Source organism: Sturnira hondurensis, unplaced genomic scaffold, assembly GCF_014824575.4.
Source record: "Sturnira hondurensis isolate 20B ecotype Veracruz unplaced genomic scaffold, ASM1482457v3 Scaffold0004474, whole genome shotgun sequence".
Classification (NCBI taxonomy): domain Eukaryota; kingdom Metazoa; phylum Chordata; class Mammalia; order Chiroptera; family Phyllostomidae; genus Sturnira; species Sturnira hondurensis.
This window is the reverse complement of record NW_028077105.1, coordinates 4,197,095-4,224,538: the sequence shown is the minus strand read 5'-3', so window position 1 is coordinate 4,224,538 and position 27,444 is coordinate 4,197,095. Positions and strand designations below refer to the sequence as shown.

General features: G+C 40.4%; 1 protein-coding gene and 2 pseudogenes across 1 annotated transcript in view; 1 reads left to right on the top strand and 2 right to left on the bottom strand.

The window, feature by feature from the left end:
- AHI1 (Abelson helper integration site 1) overlaps nucleotides 1-27,444 on the bottom strand; it is a 194,686-nt gene that overhangs the window by 94,572 nt on the left and 72,670 nt on the right. The window contains exons 18-20 of the mRNA XM_037045869.1: nucleotides 27,000-27,196; nucleotides 24,610-24,636; nucleotides 12,628-12,748 (exon numbers count right to left, since the gene is read on the bottom strand). Of these exons, the coding sequence (XP_036901764.1) occupies nucleotides 12,628-12,748; nucleotides 24,610-24,636; nucleotides 27,000-27,196 (345 nt within the window). The remainder of the gene's footprint in view (nucleotides 1-12,627; nucleotides 12,749-24,609; nucleotides 24,637-26,999; nucleotides 27,197-27,444) is intronic.
- LOC118986680 (E3 ubiquitin-protein ligase RNF26-like) lies at nucleotides 7,121-8,819 on the bottom strand (annotated as a pseudogene).
- LOC118986815 (60S ribosomal protein L7a-like) lies at nucleotides 8,897-10,068 on the top strand (annotated as a pseudogene).

The window sequence follows — 27,444 nt, the reverse complement described above, 5'->3', positions numbered from 1 at the left end:
AACAGCTGAACAAATGAAATCACAGTCTTTGTGGAAGAGAAGGATAAAATGGTCATGTTAAAGGAAAAAAATTCACATAATCGGGGTCTTTTGCTCAGTGTCCAGAAATATCCAAATAGAAACAGTCTCACCTCCAGGGTTTTTGTTGACTGGTGTTCATGTGGAAAGCCCAAGTTTTAAAAGTTAAGTGGTTTCTAGTGGATTACTTAAAGTCTGAGATGCTTGCTTAAAACCTTTCCTCTTAAAATTACTTCATCTTAATGTCTTTTTTGGCATCCTTCTAAAACTTCTATATCCATTATTTGCCTCTGACATGTTCTTTTTTTTCTATAATAATCATTTAACACATTTTATTAAGTCATGTCTTAAAACGAGATTTCCTCCATTCCTCTGGCCACAATGCAAATTGCATAATTTCAAACTCTTAAGAAATGGAATCTCCCATAAAAACTCATGTTGTTTAGTCTCACAACATCTCATACATTTCAAAGTATTTAAAATATTTGTCTCATCCTCATGATTCTATGAAGCAAGAAATTTAAATGAAGTTGAAAATAGAGACATGAGGCCTAGAGAGAGAGAGTCAGCTACCCAAGGCAACAGCTCTGAGAAGGGGTGACCAGGGCTCAGGCCCAACTCTTCTGGCCTTGAGACCTAAGGGCCACTGCTTTTTCCATCATAATGCATGAGTCCTGAATTCACATTCAACAAAATCTTGCTTTTAAAAATTGTGTAACAGAAGCCTTATTCTTTTTCAGTTCCATAAAGCACATTTAAGGACTTTTGTCTACAGAAAATCAGTTAATTCTGTAGTAGATTATCTTTATCTATGGTAGTGAATTAATTTCTTTCACCCATCCTACCATCTAAACTTAAATTCTAAGATTTCAAAAGGGTATTCAATAAAATATTTTTTTCAATTAATAGTTTAAAGTTCATTAAGCAATACTAACAGGAAACACTGCCAATTCTGATGGGATAAGAAAGTTCTTTGAAGTTTACTTTACTTTCCTTAAAATGGAAACCCCCTTTAACATCAACTATGTTTACCGAGAGTTATTCTAATTCCTAATTTTTGCCAAAAATATTTTTTCTTCTTTTGAAATACAAGAATCATCTTGTTTCTAGCTTACTTATAACATCTTCTTCAATGGGGTATATTGAGGATATCACAGACTCTCCGGTGAAATTATGGGCCAAGCAGAACTCATCTTTTTTAAAAAATGTATTTTATTGATTGTGCTGTTACAGTTGTCCCATTTTTTCCTCCTCCACCCTGAACCCCCTCCCACCAACATGCCCCCCCCTTAGTTCATGTCCATGAGTCATACATGTAAGTTCTGTGGCTTCTCCATTCCCTGTACTATTTTTAACCTCCCCGTCTATTTTGTACCCACCGTTTATGCTTATTTCCTGTACCTTTTCCCCCATTCTCACCCCTCCCCCTCCCCGCTGATAACCCCTCCATGTGACCTCCAGTTCTGTGATTCTGTTCCATTCTAGTTATTTGCTTAGTTTGTTTTCATTTTTTTTAGGTTCAGCTGTTGACAGTTGTGAGTTTATTGTCATTTTACTGTTAACAGTTTTGATCATCTTTTTCTTAGATAAGTGCCTTTAATATTTCATATAAGGGCTAAGTGATAATGAACTCGTTTCACTTGACCTTGTCTGGGAAGCACTTTATCTGCCCTTCCATTCTAAGAAATAGCTTTGCTCAACAGAATAATCTTGGATGTAGGTCCTTGCCTTTCATGGCTTTGAATACTTTTTCCAGCCCCTTCTTGCATGTAAGGTCTCTTTTGAGAAATCAACTGACAGTCTTACGGGAATTCCTTTGTAGGTAACTCTCTCCTTTCCTCTGGCTGCTTTTAAGATTCTCTCCTGATCTTTAATCTTGGGTAATGTAATGATGATTTGCCTTGGTGTGTTCCTCCTTGGGTCCAACTTCTTTGGGACTCTCTGAGCTTCCTGAACTTCCTGGAAGTTTATTTCCTTTGCCAGATTGGGAAAGTTCTAGTTCACTATTTTTTCAAAAAAGTTTTCAATTTCTTGCTGTTCTTCTCCTTCTGGCACCCCTATAACTGGGATGTTGTAATGTTTAAACTTGTCCTGGAAGTTCCTAAGCCTCTCATTTTTTGAATTCTTATTTAATTCTGTTCCAGTTGAATGTTTATTTCTTCCTTCTGCTCCAAATTGTTGAGACGAGTCCTGGTGTTCTTCCCCTCACTGTTAGTTCCCTGTACATTTCTTTTTTTTTTTAAGATTTTATTTATTTATCTTTAAAGGGGAAGGGAAGGAGAAGAGGGAGACAAATATCAATGATGGTTGCCTCTCATACGTCCCCTGCTGGGAAACTGGTCTGCAACCCAGGCATGTGCCCTGACTGGGAATCGAACCGTGATCGTGTGGTTCGCAGGCCCGCGCTCAATCCACTGAGCTACATACCAGCCAGGGCCCCTGTACATTTCTTTATTTCACTTAGCATACCCTTCATGTTTTCCTCTATTTTGTGACCATACTCAACTGTTTCTGTGAGCATCCTGATTACCAGTGTTTTGAACTCTGAATCTGATGGTTTAGCTGTCTCTGTACTGCTTAGTTCTATTTTTGGAGTTCTGATCTGTTCTTTCATTAGGGGCATATTTTTTTTTTGTCTCAGCCTGCCAATTATGTAGTAAGGGGTGGAGCCTTAGGTATTCACCAGGGTAGGACAACCCTTGTCGTGGCATTGTGGTGCAGTGGGGGAGGGATCTAAGAGAGAATAATGCCACTTGCTTGGCTCTTGCCATGCTTTTAGTCATTTCCTCTGCTACCTACAAGCAAATTGGGCCTTTCTGGTGCTGATTCCCAGGTGGGTAGGTTTGTGTATGTTCTAGGGCCCTTTAGGTTTCTCCAATGAACTCTCCTAAGAGACTGAGAGTTTATTCCGCTGATGCAACCCCCACAGATTTTTACAGCCAGAGGTTTGAGGCTTTATTTCCCCACGCTGGAACACTGGGTTGCATGGTCTGCCTTGCTCCCCAGTTGTTCCTCCTGGTTTATCCACAGGCAGATGTGAGACTGCCAGTCTGCCATCCGCTGCCTTGCCATGCCTCCTCTCCACCCCCGCTGCCCGTCTCTGCCCCTCCTACCAGGCTGGTTGAATGTTTCTCCTTTAACTCCTTAGTTGTTGGACTTCCATACAGTTCGACTGTCTGGCAGTTCTGGTTATTTTTTATTTTCAAATTTGTTGTTGTCCTTCTTCTGATTGTGCGAGGAGGTAAAGTTTATCTACCTACCTCAATCTTGGCCGGAAATACATTTATTTTAAAAGTTTTGCACTTCTCTGTAACAAGTTAAGCCTTAAGAAATGGTGGAATCTTGAAAACAATAAAAATAAAATTTAACTGGACAAATAACTCCTAATTTTAAGTGTTAATTTTAATTTTTTATTCTCAAGGGAACAAGTGTATACTCGCCAAAGACACGCAAAATAAATATAAAAATACAGCTCTTCAAGTAATATTCAAAATGTAAAGCAAAAAGTTAATTTGAAAGATATCTTAACCAATACCAAAGTCATTAGAATGATATTATGACTTTGTTTAATTTGAATAACTTGAATGTTTAGGATATGGTAAAAAGTTAAGATTTAATGACTGGCTATCAAGTTTCTTATGTGCTTATATGATCTAATGGAGAGTGTAAAAAAATATGAAGACAGAAGCTACTGGTTGTTTTTAAAACCAAGTTATACTATGCCTCCTCCATCAAACCAAGTCAACAACTGAAAAAGATGAAATAAAGATATTAATGATTCATTTTATTTTGTATGAGCCATCTATTACATATGAATTGAATTTAGCACAATGTTGTGAAAAGATAAACCAAGTTTGTAAAAATAAAACATGCTATCCTTCAAGTATGAAGACACAAAGATGATACAACTACCCCACTGCCAATAGAATAAGCACTTCTGGCTAATTTTCATGACCCCCCACAACATTGATGAGTTTTATTTTTTACTTAATAAGCCACATTTAAAAATTTACTTCTCTAATAAGGTCTCCTGAGATGGTTGTAGGGGTTCTGAGATCTTAACAAACTGTCACAGAAAAAATTTCTCGGCAGAGAACTTCTGGAACTGACTGAAGACTAAAAACATCACAGTCTCACTAGAACCTAGCTTTTTAAAAGAACCTAGTAATTTGCAAACAAAGAATTATATTTAAAGGCAACCCCCCGAGTTTATTAATCCTCAGAAAATACTTCCTTGATGCCTCAATTTTACAGGTATACCTATTCCAAACAGTCTTGTTCAGGTTGTTACTTGGCTATACAACTAAAGCCAGTACAATGGTAACACCCACAGCCAGGGAGACCTGCTGGCAGAGTGGGAGGGCAGGGGCAGCGGGCCAGGAATGAAGGAATGGCTCCGGACACGGGCTCCCTGAGGGTCCTGAGCAGGCAGTCTGCTTCATCTCCTGCACTGTGTCCTTCTCTGGGAATAGGCAGTCTGGTGTGGTGAGGATGATCCTGAGCCAGGAGCAGGGAATGTGGCTTCAGGCGTGACTGCCACTAGCTGGCTACCTGAACTCTGACAAGTCAGCCGCTTGCTTCTCAGTTTCACAGTAAAGGAACTGAACAGCAAATTCCAAGTTCCTACTAGGGGTGTCCAAACTTTATGTGTCTCTGGTGTACACTGGAAGAAGAGTTGTCTTGGGTCGCACATTAAATACACAAACACTAATGAAAACTGATGAGCAAAAAAGAAGTTGTAAGTAAATTTACAATTTTGTGTTGTGGTGCATTCACAGCCATCCTGGGCTGCACGGGGCCCGAGGGCTGGACACCCAATTTAGATGCTCTAAAAAGGTTTCACTCCTTATGACTTTAACATTTACCCTACTTTCCAGAGTGTTTTTTGTTGTTGTTGTTGCTGTTGTTGACACTATCAGATCTCAGAGGATATATATAAAAGTACTTAATTTTATATACTGTTGGGAACCGCCCTACCTGATTTCAGAAGCTGTAACCCCCCTAGGGCTAAGGCTGAGTAAAAAGACCTTGGGACCATAAGCCACTAAGGAAACAAAGCTTATTTTCCCAGCAGGGGTGACACCTCTGCCCCCTTTATTTCACCCTGCTGGGCCCTGGGCAGATGACTGGTTAGCCAATGATGGGTAAGATTCCTGAAGGGAGGGATGACCTAAGACAGGCATGGTCATGAAGGGACCATCAGAGAAGGCCTCAGGGGATGACAGAAAAGGGGTGATGGACCCTCACCCCTCAGCTTTGTCATAGCCTGAGTCCTCATTCTATCTGTAAGTCTTCTAATTTCTTAGCTGCCCACAACCCCATCTAACTTAAGCCTAAAACAATGCTGGAGGCAGGTGTGGCCCTGTGCTGGAACAAGCAGTTTCCTGGACAATCAGGCCTAAAAGAGAATGCATAAAATCCTGTGAAACCTGCTTTGCTAAGAATGTCCTCAATTTTTTTTTAAGATTTTATTTATTTGTCTTCAGAGGGGAATGGAAGGAAAGGAGAGAAGGAGAGAAATATCAATGTATGGTTGCCTCATGTGAGTCCCCTGCTGGGAACTGGCCTGCAACCCAGGCATGTGCCCTGACTGGGAATCGAACCGCCATCGTGTGGTTTGCAGGCCCGCGCTAAATCCACTGAGCCAGGGCAGAATGTCCTCAATTTAAATGATAAGGGTCCAAGCATAAAATTAGTTTGTTTCCCAAGGTTTTATGCCTTTTGGCAGTCATTCTATCTATCTGACCCCGACTCAGAATAAGCCCTCAAAGTTCTTTGGATGTTATCTATTGTTTGATCCTTACTGCCTGACAACGATTGATGAGCTCTACGTATATGCCCTGTATTTCTATGCAAATTAAACCCAATAAAAGCCCACTGAGGGGCTCAAGGCCCTTCTCCTTTGAGAGATTGGCCACCTTTCCTCCTTAAGCAGATCATGTCTTGGTAGACTTATTCTCATCTGCATTGGCCTGGGGGAGCTCTGCTAGAACCGCCCCCTACCCACCGCCATGGTATACAAACAGAAGTTACTGTTACTGTTTTAGAGATTTTCTTCACTATACTAAAGCATGAAGACAGTTTTGAGATGCAGTTTAGCATGTTTAATACATGGTGACACATTATGAGCTATTACTACAAATTAATGTAGAATGTTAACATTACAATTGCTTTTCTTTTTCCCCAGCTTTATTAAAGTACACTGACAAATAAAATTATACAATTTTCTATCTTATACAAATTACTCAGGGAAGATTTATAGTTTTAATTTTAATAGGATTAACTGATTTATTATTTTCTAATTAAGAAGATAGAGTGACAGCCTAATTAATGAACAGTTCCTAAAGTATCTCTTAAGAGTTGTAGCTATATTTTTTCTCTCTAACCCACTCCTCATTCAGACACCAGCTGTATTTTTTTTTTTTAGAGTTGTCAACAAGACAACTCCACTTTATTCACTGGACTGCATGTCCCTAGGCCCTGGTCGCTGCTGTGCTTGGACCCTAGTATACCGTGCAGTCTGCCCTCCCCAGTGCCAGGGAGTGACAAAACAGAAGGGGAACACCATTTTTCTCTGTGATGTGGGAAGTGAAAGGGATATGAACAGAAATCTGGTTCTCTTTCCTGAGCCTTCCAGTGGAGCTGGGGTATGAGGGTTCATGGTCACAAAGATGGGTGCAGACACCTCCTCCTGACCTCAGCCATTGGGTCAGGTTGGGAATGAGCCTCCTAAGATCATGGCAGGCAAAAGTGATAACTCAAGGGCATCTGAGATATACCACCCCCAAACCTACCTAGTAAAAGTTCAAGATCATTCCGAGGTTCTTGAGTTGTTGAAACACCCAAATGACATTGATGTGTTGTGGCTGCGGAAGATGGGAGGCAGTGGCGATGGGGCAGGGACGGGATCTGCACATCCCCCAAAGAAAAGCTGGAAGCATGGAGGGGGAGCCCCAGAGGCTGGGTTCTGGGTGAGCCCTGGAAAGGGGGAGGGGAGTCCACAGCAAATAGTTTCACCACCCTCAGCATCACAGGGACCCACAGCATAAAGAGAAGCTGTTACCCTTCTCTCACCCAGGTCAGTCTTCCAGGGTGTGCCATCTCAACATCCTGGATGTATGGCCTGGAGGCTTGGCATGATAATTATGGGCAGTAGAGGATGAAGGCCAGGACCTGAGATCAGATGTTAATGGTGTCCTAGTCAGGAGGCTGTGTGGAGCCTGGACCTGGAAGGGTGGGCAGGGAGGGAGGGCGTTTTCAGAGGTAGACATTGAGAGTATAAAGAGTGCTCCAGTGGTGGTAGATTGGGTGTTGCATCAGGATTTCAGTGCAGGCCTGGCACAGGCAAAGGTGCTGGCAGGGCAGAAGCAGCACCACCTTGCTCTGGTCCTGGCAGACGATGCCCTTCTTCCCCTCCTCTTGCTTCTTCAACAACTTCCATGGGCAAAAACTTGCCCAGCTACAGGTTTCTCCTCATTGAGACTCTCCCTGCCCCAGGCAGCTGTCACTCTGGCCACTCTAATTTCCTCCTCTTCTGCCTCTTATCTGGACCCTGCTTCAGGAAGAGTGTCCTGTTGTCAGGTCCTGGCTTAGGGCACACTTCTGGGGCCAACTTGGGGAGCCCCAAATGCCCCACCCTGGTTCGGCCAGCTTGTCAGCTACAGGCAGCGGCTCCAGACTTGGTACCAAGCCTCTAAGTCCAGTGGTAGGGGAGAAAGCTGCACAACATCTTCCTGAAGCTGGTGTTAGGAGGGCTGGGAGTAGAGCTGAGTGCCCAGGTGGCCAGCCTCAGGGTGAGGTCCAGGTGCAACCCTGTCACTGCCTGCATGCAAATCACAACACAGGTGAGAAACAAGCACAAAGCTGGGCAAGACATAGGGAGGTGAGGCCAGGAGTTCCAGTGCTAGTTGGCAGGGCATCAAGGAGGATGGCTATGACTTCAGCACTGCTGGAAATGTGAGCAAGGAAGGTAGCCATAACATCTGGCATTCTCCATAGTGGCCCCATCACTGAACCTCATAGGGATAGCAACAAGGAGAAGAGATTCTGAGGGAGAAAAGGCAGATGCTAACCAGGCTATTGATCATACAGGCCACCAGGCTCATGGCAATAGCATAGTGTCACAGGCCAGACGCAGCAAAGCACTGGAGACCACAGTGAGGATGCCCCAGTGTAGTATATCCCAGTTCTTCAATGACCCACAAAAGGCTCAGTGCCCCAGGAGCTTTAGGCTCTTCAGGCCAGAGCAGTTGCTGTAAAGTTGGGTACAGAGGCCTGAAAGCCCCTAACAGTGACTCAGACCAAGGCTTTGATCAAGGCCAGCTGTGAAAGCAGGACTCTGCGGACCACGTGCAGACTAGTCAGTACAGTGTGTGGCAGCTGGTAGATGAAGGCCAGGAGCCAGGCCAGGGGAGCCAGGAGGGAGGACACCAGCAGGGAGTTGAGGTCCAAGAGCAAGGTCAGCACTTTTGGCACCAGGCCCACACCATTCACCACCAGGTACACAGCTTCCATGCCAGGACTTCGGAGGTCAGTCAAAAGGAAGTCTAGCTCCCAGTTGAGGGGAGTGGCAAGGTTGCCAATATTCTGGGGAGGGTGATCAGGGATTAATTTGGAAGAGAAGTCAGTAGTCTCCAACTAAGGGAGAGAATCAAGAATCTGAGAAATGGGTTAGAGTGGAGTGGAGTCTCAGTGGAGGGAATGGGGCCCAGGCGTGGGTCCAGGAGTCCCGGTTTTGAAGGCAGACTGTTTGGGAGGGAAAAGGCCAAATATCTCTCCAGTGGAGGTGAGCCCGGGCTAGAGGAGAGCTATCAGCTTTGGAGACCTGGTGGTGGCACACCACATCCAGGCAATGCATCAGAATGAGAGAAGAGCGGGAATGGCTGGGATCGGGCTGGACCGGGTGGGGTGGTTCAGGCTGGGCGCAGGCGCCAAGGTCCAGCTACGCAGGTGCCCCCGTCCCTGTCCTCTGGGCTCTTGGCACTCTGTGCCCAAAGAGGGAATGGGAAAGGGAGTCAACCTCAACAAATTCCAGGTGCAGCCTCCACTCCATCGTGCCATCATCTTGTGTCAGCAGCTGTATTTTTTAAAAATACATTTATCATCTCTTTTACATTCATACCATTGGATAGCTCACTTTTTATTAGAGAATAAAATGTGAATTCCTCAGTAGAACACAATTTGACCCCAATCTACCTTTGCAGACTCAGTTTTACCTAATGCATCCATCTCACCCTTTCCTCCAGCTAAACTAAAACTCAAACCATTCCCTTGACTGCCAAGCTGTCTTCTAGGTGTGACCTTGAAGAGGCACTGGCCCCTCCTGTTATGAAGAAGAAAGAGGCCAAGAAGGTGGTAAATCTGCTTGAGAAAAGGCCCCAGAATTTTGGCACTGTACAGGACGTCCAGGCCAAAAGGGACCTCACGCACTTTGTCAAATGGCCCTGCTACATGCAACTGTAGCGCCAAGGGCTATATTCTCTACAAGGGTCCTAAAGTGCCCCCTGCCATCAACCAGTATGCCCAGGCCTTGTACTGCCAAGTGGCTGTGCAGCTGCTTAAGCTGGCCTGCAAGTAAAGACCAGAGACAAAGCAGGGGAAAAAGCAGAGATTGCTGGGCAGGGCCAAGGAAAGAAAACACTGGCAAAGGGGATGTCCCCACCAAGAGGCCACCTGTCTCTCAAGCAGGCATTAACACTGTTACCACCCTGGTGGAGACCAAGGCCCAGCAGTGATTGTACAGAGTGTGGATCCCATTGAGCTGGTTGTCTTCCTGCTGGCCCTGTGCCGGAAGATGGGGTTCTCTACTGCGTTATCAAGGGGAAGGCCAGGTTGGGGTGTCTGGGCCACAGGAAGACCTGCACACAGGTTAACTCGGAAGACGAAGGAGCTCTGGCTCAGCTGGCGGAAGCTCTCCTTACCAGCTGCAATGACAGATGTGATGAGATCTGCCACCACTGGGGAGGCAACGGCCTGGGTCCAAAGTCGGCTGCTCACACTACCAAACTGGAAAAGGTCAAAGCTAAAGACCTGGCCACCAAACTAGGCTAAGTATACACTGTTGAGTTTTCTGTACTAAAAGTAATAAAAACCCTTCTAAATAAATGAAATAAATAACTTACTGAAAAATCTATCTACATTATGTGTTTTTATATTTCAGATTCTGATGGATTATTTGTATTAACTCTTTGTATAAACTTAACTATTTACTCCCTCTTAAGGCTGGTTTGAACACTAAAGAGAATCACAGAATTTTTAAGACAGAAACTCGCCAAATCCAGAGCCTTTCTTACCTAGAGGGATAAGAAAACTGAAGCTTGAAAAGAAATTGTTCAACACTCTATAGTCATTTAGAAATGGAGACAGATGCAGAAAGCGGTTCACCTGTTTCCTAGTACAGGATTCTCCCCCACTCCCCGGAAACACTGGCTGCTTATAATGAAGAAAATGGATTAATTTGGCCATTTTGTAACAAACTACATATTTTGTTTTTATAATTATTCCATGCAGTGTTATTTCAATAAATTTTATAGGAAGAATATGCCTTAAAATGAGGTCAGGCATATCAAGAACTAAAGCAAAATCAAGTGAAGCAGTGTTATCGTGTGTGCCATATGGCTTAACTGTAACACTTCTGAGATAGTGGGTGCATGGAGGGACACACATGGTATAAACACCGAAACTCAAGGCCTATTTGGCCAGAGAGAACCATGTGCAAAGTTTGTAAGGCTTGTCTTTATCATACCCAGCATTCCTTTTATTCTTTATCTGTGTCGCTGATAATCCCTCTTCCATTTCAAAGGCCTTCCTATCTATCCTCTCTCCTCTTTTCCTTTACAGAAAAGGAAGAATGTTTTATCTATCATCTGCACTTGCTGGCTGACAAGCCTAAGACACTACCTGAATGAGTTTTAATCAATACATTAACTCAACCAAACATATCCGTTCTATGCCTTTAATCCTAAAGTGTGAAATGAAAAACTTGTTCTCCGAAGCATTTTAGACCTGGGGAGAAAGAAGACAGGGATCAGGTGGTAGAGACAGATTCCCTGCATCCAGGTCATTAAAACCCCCTGGTGTGAAGTCACACCAACTATCGGGCTACAGTGCAGAGAATGCGAGTGAGCCTAACGGGAGAGTGCGCTGCGCATACGAACAGCCAACACTACTGCTCCGACTTCTCGCAGTGTGAGAAATTTAAAATTGTCTGCAATTTCTAACATTGCAGATGTCTGCAATGTCAGAAATTTAAAATTCCTAATGTTCGGGATAATCTGATCATTCACTGATTTTGAATTAGAACTCAAAATATTTTCAAAGCTAGCATATACATATTTATCATGTTTACAATTTAAGTATGTTACACTCGTGTAGCGCCTTATGCTTACAAAGTATTTCAATGTGCTCTGCAATCTGAACTTCAACAGGATGTAATGTAAACATTACTAGTTTCCAAATCAATATTCTTAGGCAACAAGTTATAATAAAAGTTGCAGCCAAGAGAGAACATAAGAGTTCTTGATCCAAGTATTTTCCTCCCATAATAAATCACTTATAAAGCAACATTAACATAACTTGCATATGTAAACTGCAAACACTTTCCAAGTAGAAAAGCAACACAGTCCCCATATTTCTAAGTAAATTATGTCAATCTTTACAAACTAAAGTTTCTTTTTATTATAATCGCTTTGTCAAAGATAACTGTTTAGTTTTTCTCAGTGGTCTCATTTTTATATAAGAATTCAATAATACATAAAATACTGACAAAAACATATAGCCAATGAAAAGAAATAGCCATCTTTCAATCTCAAAGTGAAATTCTCAGATAAATGCTTTTTCTTTGATGTCCTCTGAAAATCTTATTCAAATTAACTTAAAATGGCCTAAAAATTTGCAACTGCATGGTTCATTTCAACTCAGTGATTCATGTAGATTTTTGTAACTAGCTTCTTTGCATATTTTATTAATTTGCCAACTTTGAAGAAACAAAGTACCACTGGCAGGTTGAATACTGTTTCTGCCAATGCATTTTGCCTTGGATTCCTTGAAACGGATTATGACATACGAAATCAGTTATGGTTCTTTTACCTAAGAGAACTGAATCATACTTAATAGTATACATGTTTAAACCTAATGTTTTGCTATTTTAAAATCATTATCTGTTCAGCCCTGGTGTAATTCAGGGAATGAGGGCAGGCCTGCAAACCAAAGGGTCGTCAGTTTGATTCCCAGTCAGGGCACATGCCTGGGTTGAGGGACAGGTTCCTCTATGGGGTGTGTAAGAGGCAACAACACATTGATGTTTCTCTCTCTCTCTTTCTCCCTCCCTTCCCCTCTCTCTAAAAATAAATAAATAAAATCTTTAAAAAATACCCAAATTATTATGTGTTCAATGGAATACAGGCTGAGAGTATGTATTATTAAAGATAACAAATTCAATTTGCTTTTGAAATAACTTGAGTAACTTTTAAAGAAGATGCTAGAATGTAATTCAGGCGTAAAAACTGACAATTAAAATGCTATGAGCTGTATTTCTGAAATGACATAAATAACACTTGTGAAGAAATAGTATCTGAACATTCAAAAGAACAGTCGAGGAAAAGGGCTCACCAGTCTGTGTGAAGCCGATCTGACGCGGGGCTGGGTGACGAGTGTCCAGCATGTCTGAATGTTTTAACTTAGACTGTTGTGAGGAGGCTGGTGTTGAAGCAAACGAGAGATTTTTGTTGACCTGTAATAGGAAAGGCAAATCAGAAAGAAAAATGTAATTTCCTGGGCTACTGATGCAAAAACCTAATGAGAAATATTTGCTTACGATGCAAACCATGACATGTGGTAGGTCAAAGGGAGTAATGATTTATAGGCTTAGTTTGCAAAGTCCACAGAACAGGAGAGTTTTTATCAAGGAAGGACTGCAATGGTAATGAAGCATAACTATATTAAAGTGAACCTGCTTTATTAAATAAAGCAAGCTGGCTTATTATGGAACTGACATTAATAATATGAAATAGAGTGGTATTAAAAGTTATGCAAAGAAATGCAAAAAATGAAAGTGACTCCTTGACAACTTTCAATTGAGAAAGAGTTAGAATGTTCCAGACCCACGTGTCTCTAGTGTTTTGTAAAACAGCAGGGACTTCCTCTAAGAAGCCTGCACAGAAAACACCTGTAACACTCACACTTACATACATCATGGTGACACAGATACACAGCTGTAACCCAACCTGCCACGTGAAACAGTTTCCGCTGCATCCAAAAACCTTCTTAAGACATGGTTTAAACACAGCATTAAAAACCTGAAATTTTGAATTTCGAATTCACTGAAAAAATATAATTTATGAATTAACAAAATGTTAAATGATAGTTTACGGTAAATAAATATTTGTATATAAAAATTGCTGCCCTTTCTCTCTCTCTCTTATAAATAATCAAATCACACAGAGCGCTTCCATGTATTAGCATTTAAAAATTCCCTTTTGATGTTTTGTATTAGTACATTGTGGTTACATGCCCTCATTTGACTAATTATTATTTGTAAATGCCGCTCTTCTTTCAAACAGTGATTGCAAATAATATATTCCAGATTAAGTTTTTCTCCTTGGGGCAAAGAGCTATACATAGCTGATGAAAAAGCCAATTAATTAAGACCATATAATAATACAGTCCTGAAGTTCCTAAACTGTTATGATACCATTTTATGGAAAAAATTTTTTTCAAAGTAGTCAGAGGAAGTCATATACCAGATTAGTCCTAAAAAAATGATCCTGCTTTAAAAATCCTATCAGGAGCCATTATTAAACCTTGGCCAAAGTTAATGTTGACTATTTATATTAATATCACACTGAAAGTGACAATGAAATCATCTAACGTTTTCAAGTTTCACTTTCCATCTTTAAGTGGAGATAATAAAAACAATATGTATGCTTCGATGGGAATGTGACGTGACGGCAAAAAAGATGAACTAGTACTAAAGAGTGCTGTTCATACATGCTGACCCACACAGCACCCAACAGCATTAAATCCGAAACACATCAAACAGAGCACGTTGGCAAAGGGAAATCACCAAGTGCTATACAGGTAAAGTGCTATATAAACATTTGTTGTTGTTATTATTAATATCACTAGAAGAGTAACTAAAAATACACATAATTCAGTAAATTTTTCAGTGCTATGCTTTTAAATTGAAGTACTGTACACAAAATTATGTATTTATCACCGAACAATTTAGTCCACTTCTCTTTTTAGAATCATTTTTCAGTTTTACTTCTGTGTTCTTGAAAATTTTTATCCTACATGTCAAACAATGCATTTTGAAATCTGGTGCAAAGGAGCAGGTGTGTGCTGGGCGCGCACACACACACACACACACACTTCAGTCTTCCTCTTTAGAAATATGCTTGTGCTAAAGTCAAAAGGAACACCAGGAAGGCTAGAGTAAAATACTTACATGCATCACTCAGACAGAAAGGCGTGTCACTTTTTAAAAAGAAAATGCTGTTAAAAAAACTCAACTATAATCTACAATTACATGTTCCTCCTAAAGCATTTTTATAATTCTGCTCTTTCTTGACACATTTCTTTAGGGACTATCAAATGTTCATAAAGTGATGAGTAGCAATGTAAAACAGATAAGTCAATGTTTAAGGTTTGAGATATATTATAGTGATTTGAAATTAGGATGCAGAGCATTTGCAAAGCTAGCCTACACATATTCACTACTCCATTTAGAGGAAGAAAAGTAGTAATAACCATTAAATATAGTGAAGCAATATCTATTTTTGAAATACACGCTGTGGAAAAGAGTTGCTTAATAATTTTCAACAACAGAAAGGTTGACTAAGACAGTCTACCCTACACCAACCTACCCTCTTTTCACAACACGTTTTTCTGCTTGCTTCATGCAAAAACCACAGTCTGCCAGAGTCAGTTTGTTACCTCCATAATGGGGGAAACTAAACGCACACGAATTTAATGAAACCAATAATAGAAAAAAAGAAAAAAAGTCACCTGAACTTCAGCCAAGTTAATTACAAAACTGTTTTCCTTACTCTTTCAGGGGTACAAGTACCTTCGTGCAAAATATGCAAACACTAATTTTCTTGGAGGGGACGGATTTTCCTGTTAAACAAGTTAAAACAAGCTAACAATCAGTTTTTCTTTGGGTGATTAAATTTTAAAAACTTTGGGAGAGATATAACATTCATTTCGTATATACTTATGTGGGAAATAAAAAAGTAATTTTCTCGCCCTGGCTGGTGTAGCTCAATGGATTGAGCACGGGCCTGTGAAGCAAAGGGTCGCTGGTTCGATTCCCAGTCAGGGCACATGCCTGGGTTGCAGGCCAGGTCTCCAGTTGGGGGCACATGAGAGGCAACCACACATTGATGTTTCTCTTCTACTCTTTCTCCTTCCTTTCCCCTCTCTCTAAAAATAAATAAATAAATAAATTTTAAAAAGTAATTTTCTTTCCACCTTCTCAGTCCTTCTAACTGGGCTAATAATTAAACTAACAGGAGAAAAATGTCCAAAGTTTATTATATAAATGCCCATTTGGGGTGCCCTAAGAATGAGACCAAAGAGGCACTGGGCAGCTGAGATATTATATGCCATTATAGACAAAGGAGTAAGAGGGCCAGGAAATGGGGGGAAAAGGAAATTCACAGGCAGCTGAAATGAGCAAAACACACTTGGCAAATTCCTGCTTGGCAACCCAGAAAAAAATGGGCCAGTGATGGGGAGGTGGGGTAACAGGTCCTGTTTGATCCTTCCTAATGCTATGGAATAGTTTTAGATTTCCTTCCTGGAGTAGGCCTTTCTATGTGAATCTCTCAGGCTGGAAAGGGGGACGGTCAAAGGTTCTTTCTGAGTTATTTCTGAGTAACCTGTTTAAAATCAACACCCCAAAAGACACACTTTGGGTGGCAAAACTTTGGTCTACTTTACTTGCAAATCTAATCATTTTGGCTGACTTTAGGTTGCAACCTATTACATTTGCATTTATACTATATTCAAGCTGTAAAGAAATTTTGAATTGATTTTAAGTTAAAACTGGAAAGATGTTAATGCTGTCTACATACTTATGTTCACAAATCTGCCTCCCCTTCTCTAGATGGCTGTTTGTTTACTAAGCTTGAACAACAGTGTGGACAATACTTTGATTTGAGGACAGTTCTGGCAGCAAAACCCACCAACTCCTAAGGACATGTTTTGTTGCATATCACACATCTGTTATAAAAATTAAAGATTAAAGTATAAGTTAAACACAAGACTTGAGCCAAAGTGATATTCAAGGTATATGAAGTCTCGCATCTTAACATTCTCCTGTTATAAATTCTAAAAGCAGGTTATGCCCTCATTATCTAGGTTGGTAAAACCTACGAAATGAGTAGTCTATGGTGTCACAAAGAGACACTAAAACATGATCTCTTAGGTCTTCAGCTATTTCCCTTATAAACCAGGACAATGAAATGAAGAATTAGAAAGAAACACTGATACTATTAAAGAGAAATTTTTACAGTGGAGTAAGGTGCCAAAAATCTCCCTCAAATCAGTTCATCACTACCACATGAACTAAAACTGGAAATTTAAATCATGCATAAGTAAGTTGTATTTGCAATATTTAATAAAGATTTTTTGAGCCTCTGATACATACACCAAGGACTGGTGGGTCAAAGATTACCATACGGTTCCTCTGCATGAAGCACAAAATTAAAATTTAGTCCTGTTGAAACCATTTACCCAAAAGTATGCCCCAGTGAAAGCCAATTGACTCGATGATTCTTGGTTTTCTCCAAATTTTTACTACATTTCCTCAATACATCTCCTTATTTCATGGGAAAGTGGTCTTGAACCCCCTCCTAAAATCCTCATCTTCAAACTCATGAAAATAGAAACAGAGGCATGGACACATGGATCAGACTGACATCTATCAGAGAAGGTGGGCAGGAGGGGGGGGGAATGAATGAAAGAAGGTGAAGGGATTAGCCAAAGAACACACACACACACACACACACACACACACATATATCACAGACACATAGAACAGTGTGGCGGGGGCCAGAGGGCACAGGGCAGGGGCACTAGGGATGGGTAGAGGTGGGCAAAAAGGAAGAACAATAAAAAATAAAGGGGGGAAAAGAATGTACTGGTACCTCTTGCACCTCCCCTCGTCTCTCTTCTTCTGGTGTCAGAGGAAGAGGTACCCTTCTGCTCAGGATTAAGCCCATCTCTTCCTGAGAACATCCTTAAAGGTCTTCTGAATTCTACTTTCAAATTTTCTATGGGCTGTTTCCCTACAGGCTATAAGCATAGATCTTTCTACTTCAGCACAAAACAAAGAGCAAACAACAAAAATTTCCACTATGATTCTATAATTTCCGTAAGGTTCACTGAAAGCTAAACTCCTTGAAAAATAGCATGTTACTGCTACCTATATACCTCAACCATCCAATTTTAACCAGCTACAATGAAGCTTTTCTCCATCAGAACATTAAATCTGAAGTCAAAGTCACTCTGGACTTCAAAAGATCAATTTCAGTAGAGTCCCTGGGGCCTCAGATATCAAATTCTGTTGATCACTGTCCTTGCTCTGTTACTGGAAAGCCACTTCTGCTGCTTATCCTGCCACTGCTCATCAGTGTCCTGGGCCAGACCCGCGGGGCTCCCTCCTGTTCCTTCACAGCACATTGGTTACTCTGGGCGATAACGGTTGTTTTCACCGCTTTACCTGCCTTCTGCGCCGGCATTTCTTAAAATGTAAAACTGTTCTGATCAGTAAGTTCAGAATAAATTAACATTTCCCTACTATCTACTTCCTCGGGGAAAGCTATCCCTATCACTGAGTTGTCCCAGCCAGAAAGACGAGAATCAGCCCAGAATGCTTCCTCACGCTCCGCCAGTCACAAGTCAACCAGATGCTCTGGCGTCTGATCACACTCTCTCCACAGTCGTCGGTGCTTTGGCTCAGGCCTTCCTACCGCTAGCAAGCTACTGCAGTGGTCTCCCGATCTGCCTCCCTATCTCGTCTGCTCCTCTAATTATTCTATACTGCTAACAGGTGACTTTTCTAACATGCTGGCTTTATTGACAACACTTCTGCTTAAAACCTCTCATCACCTGTCCCACTCAATGGGAAGTCCATACTTTCTTTAGCATGGCATACAAAGCTTGCTGTACTTTAACAACTACCCGCTCGACAACCTCACTGCTCCATTTCCTATCCCTGGACCCAACGAACGGTATCTGTCTCCCAGACAGGCAGGTTGTTTCATGTCTCTGTGACTTAGCCCATGATGCTCCTCTTCTCATTTCCGGGAATCGGTTCCCCACTGGCACTACCTTCCCGGTGGATGTCAACTCTTCTTTTGATCTTCAGCTCAAGTATTACATCATGTGTGAAAAGCCTTTTATACTCTCCCAACAAAATTTACCTCTGCCTCCTCTGTTTCTCCAATATGCCCCATTTCTTCTATTATCACAGTCCTCGTAACACTTTGGAACAGATATCCCAAAACCCTTGTAATTTCCTACATGATAAGAACACTAGAAGCATCTTTTGTTCTAATATTTGGTCTCTGACTCTGGTTTCTGACAGTGAGCTCTGAAATCCCTTGGAATTTCGTGCATGATAGAAATGCCTTTTGTCCTAATCGAGTGACTCCATGTGGGCTCTTAGATGAAGGCTGACCACCAGAAAGAGCAAGCAATGCTTAGAAGGCTGGAATCCACACCATCCTCATTTTCAAGAGAGGGGAGAGGGGCTGGAAAGGAAGTTAATCAATGATTATGCCCAAATGATGAAGCCTCCATAAAAATTTCAATACTGAAGGGTTGGAAGAGTTTCCAGGTTGGCGGGAACACATCCATGGAGGCGGTGGGAGAGTGACATGCCCAGAGAGGGCGTGGGCTCCGCACCCCTTCCCACGTGCCTTGCTCTGCACCCCTCTTCCTTCTGAATGTTCATCCGCATCCTTTATCATATTCTTTTATAACAAAGTGTAAGTAGGTCAACTGTTTTCCTGAGTTCAATGAGCTGCTCTAGCAAATTAATGAAACCCTAGGAAGCCACCAAGGAACCTGGATTTACAACTGACTGGCCAGAAGCACAGGTAATGGTGTAGACTTGCAACAGGCATCTGAAGGGGGTGGGGAGCAGCTGTGCGAAGGGACCCTCAGTCTGTCGGAGGTGACGCTCACCTCAAAGCAGACAGTGTCAGAACTGAGGTAAACTGTAGGATACCTGGACGGCGTTACAGAATCGGTTGGTGTGGGAAACCCCCACACACCTGATGTCAGAAGTGTTGTGTGTCAGTAATGTAACAGTAATGGAGACACACGGGAGGGAAATTTGTTTCTCCTAAAATTTTCCCTGTTTTCTAAAATTTCCAGTGAGGGAATTCCATAATTGCTTTTAGTCATTTACTGTAGCTTGTACTATTTCTTTTAGTCAGGCCAATCTTCCCAATATTGTTAAAATAGTACAACTTAATTTGCTCTTTTGCAATGCCGTGAAGACATAATTGGGAGCATTACAAAACATATTTAAAAAGCTCTTCAAATAACTGAAGGCCACTATTCTACTCAAGTCTCAACTTAATTTTTTCCTCTTCATGAAAAAAATATCCAAACTTTTTAAAAGGAGATTTAAAAAATGATCTCTTGATTCTCTAGTTTTTAAGCTTTTTAATATTTCAGCAAAAAATATGTCCTGTATAGATTACACTATAATATAGATAATTACGGTTATAGCGTTTGTTACTAAACTTTAGCATGGCTACATTTATATTTATTGAGGGTAGGTGATACTAATAACTGAAAAACAAAGATAAAGTCTCATGGCTGCAAAATGCTTACAGAGAAGTGTAGAAATTCAGACACGTGAAGACTAGAGGTGGAAACACTATGTAAATTTAAAAGGAAGAAAAAAAGGGAGGGAAGAGAGGACGTGAAGGAGAAAGGAAAGAACACAAGAGAGACCAGCTCGCCCTTGAGAGAATTCGTAATTTACTTCTGGAAAAGACAGGCAGAATCAATTATAATTTAAGGCAGACTAGGCCCCATTATACAGTATTCTAGGTATGAATAAACATGCCTGGGAACATGAGAAAGACAGATTAATTCCATTTCTGAGGAACCATGAAAGCTTCCTGGAGATAGACTCTAGGCAGTATCATTTTGATATGCCTCAATCCAACCTTAAAGCAGGGGAAGACCAAGGAAATATGTGAACTGCAAATTCATAGGTGGATATTCTAGGGCCATGGCAATTCACAGCAATACAAGGCTTCTAATAACAATTTCCATCTTGTAAGCAATCAGATGAGAACTCTTTAACTTTCCCATCATCAGAGCTATATGTGAACATCAATTTCTACCTACCTGCCTATCAAAAATGATGAAAAATCCCTTCTCTTAGCCCAGTCTCTCCATCGGTATTTAGGATTACAGCCCCTCTCACTTTTCCAGGGATCTGAGTCCAGCAATTACCACCTTCACGGCACATTATCAACCTTGCCATCACCACTGAATTATTCCCATCAGCAAATAGATATGCTGTAGTACTATCCATCTAGTATTCCCCTCCACTCCTGTTTCTCTGCTCCTCAGTCAAAAATTCTTAGAAGGATGCCTGTACAGTCACTGCCTTATGGCTTTCACTCTGTCTTCAACCTACTTCAACTGTGCTCTTGTCTCTGCTGCTTACTGAACTAGCAGCCGACATGGTAAACCAAAGGACATCATCTTGCTAAACACAATGGTCAATTTTCTGTCCTCATTTTCCTCATTTGCTCAGTAGTATGTGACGGTCTATCACTCCTCTCTCCTGAGATGCCGTCCTCTAGGCTTCTCTGCTATGCCCTCCCCAGGATCAGCGCCTCAAGTATTCAGCTATACTCTCCCCTCTGGTGATCTTATCCAAAGTGACAGATTTTAAAAATATGACTATATATTTATACAATGGAACATTACTCAGCTGTAAAAAGAAAGAAATCTTACCTGTTGTGACAGCATGGATGGACTTATTATGCTACGTGAAATAAGCCAGGGAAAGACAGGTTCTATATGATTTCAATTATATGTGGATTCTAATGAATGAAATAAACAAACAAAAGAGAAACAGAGTCACAGATGCAGAGAACAGACTTACAGCTGCTAGAAGGGAGGTGGTTTGGGAGGGGCTGGGTGAAAAATGTGAAGGGATCAGGCAAAAACAAACAAAAAATCTCTTACACAGAAAATTACCAGAGGGAAAGGGGTTATGAAGGATGCAGAAAAGGATATATAAGGGATAAATGGTGATGGAAGGACCTGACTTCGGGTGGTGAACACAGAGTAAAAAGATGATGTATTATAGAACTATACACTTGAAACCTATATAATTTTATTAACCAATGTTACCCCAAAAAATTTCATAAATTTTTTTTAAAAGTTCTGAAAAAAGAAAATAATGACTTCTTCCCCGAGCTCAAGACTCACATCCACCTTCCCCCTTTATAGCTACCTCCACACTGAAGACTCCACTCCTAGTAAGTGCTCCCCACTCCAGCATTCCATTAAAATGCACTACTAGCATCTGTAATGTTGCCGAAAGTAACAACATAGGAGCTATTCCTAATTCCTCTTTCCTTTACTTATACCACATCCACCCATCACCAAGTTGTACCGAATCTACTTCCAAAATAGCTCCCAAATCTGTCCATCACCTGCATCTTCATCACCACCAATGTTAAAATGATAAACAAGGAGGCCATCAGACTGAAGCAGCTCAAACTCTTAAAAGTTAATAAGAAGACACAAAATTTTTTTTAAGAATGGTCAAAGGACTTGAACAGACATTTCTCCAAAGAAAATATACAAATGGCACAACAAAAATGCTCAACGTCATTAGTCATTAGGGAAACGCAAATCAAAATCACGAGATACCACCACTTCCCAAGCAGGATGGCAGCTACTGCAAAAAAGAGAACGCGTGTGTTAACAAGGATGAGGAGAAACTGGCACCCTTCTTCACTACGGGTGGGATTCTAAAATGGTGCAGACACTTTGGAAAACTNTCAGACTGAAGCAGCTCAAACTCTTAAAAGTTAATAAGAAGACACAAAATTTTTTTTAAGAATGGTCAAAGGACTTGAACAGACATTTCTCCAAAGAAAATATACAAATGGCACAACAAAAATGCTCAACGTCATTAGTCATTAGGGAAACGCAAATCAAAATCACAAGATATCACTTCCCAAGCAGGATGGCAGCTATTGCAAAAAAGAGAACGCGTGTGTTAACAAGGATGAGGAGAAACTGGCACCCTTCCTCACTACGGGTGGGATTCTAAAATGGTGCAGACACTTTGGAAAACTGTTTGGATGCTTCTCAAAATGCTAAACAGGATTATCAGAGGACCCAAAGATTCCAGTACTAGATAAGTTCCCAGGAGAAATGAAAGCTTGTACATTCGTGTTCATCAGTTCATCACAGCACTATACTTGGTAGCCAAAAGGTGGGACCAACCCAAATGTCCATAAACTGATGAATGGGTAAACAAAGTATAACACAGCCATATAATCAAACCCCATTTGGCAATAAAAAGTAGTACTTATACACACTACAAATGAAGGAACCTTGAAAACATTAAGTTAAAGAAGCTCATTACAAATGACAATGCTTTGTACAATTTCAAAGTGTCCAGAATAAGCAAATCTATAGAGAAAAAAGTACATTTGTGAGTGCCAGAAGTTTGAGCCTCTCTCTCTTTGCCCGTTTCCCTCTCCCTCCCTCTCCACCTCTGTGTGCGCATGCGTGTGGGCACACACTGAAATAAAGCATGATAGCGAAAATAAATGGGGCAAAGAGTGACTGCTACGATAAACGGGGTTTCTTGGTTTCTTTTTGGAGGGAACTCAAAAGTGCTATAATCAGATAGTAGTGAAAGTTGCACAACTCTGTGAATATGGTAAAAACCAGTGAATTGTACACTTTCAAAGGGTAAACATACTGATGTGAATTAGTTCAATAAGACTGTTATTTTTTAAAAAATCTAAAGACGCTAATAAGATTAATCTCTCCGGACCTCAATTAATTTGCAAAAATACCATATTTTCAATGAACATTTATTCTACTTTTGTCAAATATCAGGGATATCAAGATGAATAACAGGATCCCCAGCCTCAGGGAGTTTCCAGATTGGCAGAGGTCATGCTCCACAAAGCCTGCCAAACATGTGCAGAACACTACACTCTGGATGCAGAGCATTAGAAAAGACGTATATTTGTTAGACACAGTATATTTGTTAAAATAAAAACAGCTCTGAATTACGGATCAGAGAATGAACAACTTTTACATACTAGGCATACGTAGGGAGATTAGCAATCTTGGAGCTACAATCATCACACCAATCATCGCTATCAGGAACAAGTTTCCTGACCATCTGCAGCCCAAATCAGAATACAGCGTGTTCTTTTTTCCTTTGTCTTCCTTCCCCTTGTCTATATTCCATATCCTGTTGACTTGTGATGATTAGGTTAAAAAGTGGTGGGTTCTGACTGATACCAGACAGCTCAGGGACGGGGTAAGGCCAGTGTTTTCCGACATTAATGGTTCCTCTGTCAGATGCCCCATGTAGAGACAGCAGCCGACTCACTCCTGTATTCCCAGTGCCTGCCATGTACGAGTAGGTGTTTACTGCCAGACATTTTATAAAGCAGTCTTTGAACATACCAACACCATTGTCAGTCTCTCCCTTCTGGGTATTTTACCCTTTTACTCTGTGACACATATAATTAAATCTGATAAATGAATAGATGTCTAATTATTTAACTTAATTTTGGTAGTGGACAGAAGAGGAAAGGATGCACATGTGGTAACATTTCAATTCTTATACATTAAAACGTATTTTCCTAACTAAGTTAATGGCCGTGCATAAAACGCACTCGCTTGCAAAAGGAAGAAAGCTGCTGTGTTGAAAGCATCGCAATACAATTTAGTTGCAACTGTTTAAAATTCAAAATCTATTTTGTATATCTCTATGTTTAGATTAACTTTCGGGTCTTGGGCCAATCACTTAGCCTCAGTAAATCTCGAATTCCTCCTGTCTAAAACTGGAATAATAATACCTAATAATAATACCTAATCTGTCTCTCAGGATTGTTATACAGTTAAACGGGAAAAAGTGTGAAACGCTGCTGTGAATGACCAAAAGCATTATCAGCATAACCACTGCTGTTTATACACAGCTTGCACACATGCCAGGCTCACACAATTTACTCGGCAAGCAACCAATGAAACCGTACTGGTGTCTCTCCCATTAAGTATCATGTAATATTTTTCCAGAAAGGAAAATGACCTTGTTCGTCCCTTACTGAGAGTGTATCCCAATCACTTAGTATTCTGAAATCTAAAACAATATGAAGAGGCTTCCTAAATTCTCAGGTCCCAGTAATATAATTCCTTGATAAATTGAAGCTCAAATGAGGAAACTACCAAATTAATGTTTATAAAAGTTCTATGGGAAATCCACGAACGGTACAGTTTAATTCTTCAGTACATCACAATATCAACTACAGTTTTAAAGTTACCTTCTTGGTAATAAAAACTACCTACCTTTTCAGCACAGGCTCGTATCACCTCCTAAAAGAAATACAGTAAAGAAATATTAATAATTTCATCTTAATAAAATATCAACTCTTCAACAGTCAGATGTTAATATTTTAATAACCGAAATCTCCATTTGGTAGTGTTTCTTTATTATTCTACAGTTACCACCATACTGTTTCCAATAAGACGAGGGAAAAAAGAAACTCTTAAGTTAAAGATGCACTGACATACTCTGCATAAATCTAACTCACCAAAACGAAATGCACTGATCAACGAGATTTTGGGAGGCCCCCGTGTAACCACCTCAAGGAAAACGTGTCTCCTTGGTAAACTTGGCATAAATATTAAGATTCTGTACCAGAACACTAATGTGTCTAAAAGACATATCCTGAAGTAAATGAAGTATAATACTTATCCCCATAAGTAGGTGCCATAAATATAATTCCCACATTGATAATGTATTTCAAAAGAAATCTAACGCTAACACCACTGAGTGGTAAAGTATACAAGCAGTTCTGAAGGAGCCACAGAAAGGAACTGCCTACAATTCATGGAGCAAGGCCGGGAAAAGATCACTTTTGAAAAAGAAACTGGTAAACAATCAACATATACCAGATGATTTCAAAATCTGCTACTTAGGCAAAAAAAGTATTCAAATCAATTAACATCGGCCAGCATATGACATCGGCCTAGTACAGAACTACAGAAAAATAACAATTAATGTGGAACCTAGGGGAAAAAAGAGAACCGAAAAGAGGAACATGAATGTTTTTATCCAGAAACTTCGAAGGGCCAGATACTTAGTCTAAAGAAGAGAAATCCAATCACTGAAAGGAGACAGTAAACTTGACTGTGGATATGGGATTCTGACGGCCGGGACCGCACTTCAGCTCCAATGCTTACTATCTGTGTGACCTTGGCAACACTGCCTTATCTCTGTCAGCCTCAACTTTGTCTTCTATAAAGGGGGGTAACACTAACACCCACATTATAAGATGGGTTTGAGGATTAACTACAACGAATATGTAGAATACTTAGCACACTCTCCAAAATTCATTAGGTCAGTTATTATTCACCATTAAATACGCGATGTTAGTTATAATCAATCATTATAAGGTGAAATCTCCTGTGATGTAAAGAAAATCAACATTTTCCAAAATAAGTGTACAACATTTTAAAATCCATCTAATCCCTATTTCTATGACTCTGCTTACTGACTTGGGTTTCTGGTTAATTTGAAAAAGGGAGAGTGATCTTGAGTGTTCAGGCAGCTGGTCTCTCAATGTACTTCATCATAGGTTTAGTTTAAAACTGGTCAAAAAATGGTCAAGCTATCAAAGGAGGAAGGAAAGGGATATTATTATATCAAGTGCCAGGCACTGTGTGTGCAAAGGTGAGGACCCAACAAAGCACAAGCCTGCACAGTTCTTGTCTTGAAGGAGTTCAAGGCCAATTCTGACTAAAAGAACTATTATGGTCAGAGGGCATGAATATTTTTAAGGAAGTTTAAGTTTCTCACTATATTTTACCACTTATTTTTCATTTTAATTTTTTTCTTTAATTTTTCTAGAGAGAGGGGAAGGGAGAAGGAGAGGAACATTGATATGGGAGAGAAACACTGAATCAGTTGCCTCTTGCACATGCCCAGACTGAGGACCAAACCCGCAATCCAGGACGTGCCCTGACTGGGGATCAAACCAGCAACCTTCTGCTTTTGCAGGATGACACCCAACCAGCTAAGAGACATCAGCCAGGGCTTGCCACTTATCTTTGAGATAGATTTGATAGTCTTTTATCATCAACAGAATAATACACTAATTTTAACCAAGCATCCTCCTCCTCATAGTCATTCTCTATTCTCCAGTTTTATGGGCAATGCCTGGTTTCTGGAGACTTCTTCTTAGTAATGAGATAGAACTTTTGAGTATGTTTATGACACATTTGTATCTACTTTTTTTGGAAGTACATGTTTCTTTTATACAGTTCTTTATTGAAATCTTTTCTCTTTACTGTTTAGTTTTTGCATACTAAGGCTGTTGCTTTAATATATTTTATGTATATATTTTCCCAGGTTGGTACTGGAGTCAGTGTGTGTGATACGTATATATATGCACACATACACACACTAATATTTTTAGACAAAGAAACAGGTCCTGGGCTGGTCTTTACGAAGATATCAAGTCATGAAAACATGACAGATTATCCTAAATTCAGTCTGTTTATTGAAGTTACTGATTTTAGAACAAGTACCAGGAAGGAACCCTAAGTGTAAGAAAGCCTAGCTTTACGTAAACTAACTTACTTCATTCAATCAGTATTTATTGGCGTAACAATGTAAACTAGGATAGGAATGGCTTTCAAAATTCCAACTACTCAATTGCATAAAAGAAACATACTGTGACGGAATCGAGTCTCTGCTTCACTTGCTGTAACTTCATTGAAGAATCCTCAGTGTGGACATAGTCATCAATCTGAAAAGAGCCTTGTTGAGGTGGTTTGGAAGGGGTACATAAAGGATCTCTACTTTGGTGTATTCCGGGGAATGGAAATGCTCCACTGTAGCATTTGAACGTTTCAGCCTCCTGCTGGGCAACTGGAAAAATGAATGCATATTAGTGCAAAGCATTATAGCAAAAGTATAATGAAATAATTAAGCCACACAACTGTAGCATTAAATAAATGATAAGAAACTGCATAATACATTTCAAATGCTGAATAAGAAGAAGACAACATAACTGGTAAAATGTGAAATTATTAAGTACTCTAAAACCATAAAGAAGAAAATATAATAATTTCATAGATAATTTCATACCAGACAGTATTATAATTGAGTCTTGAAGG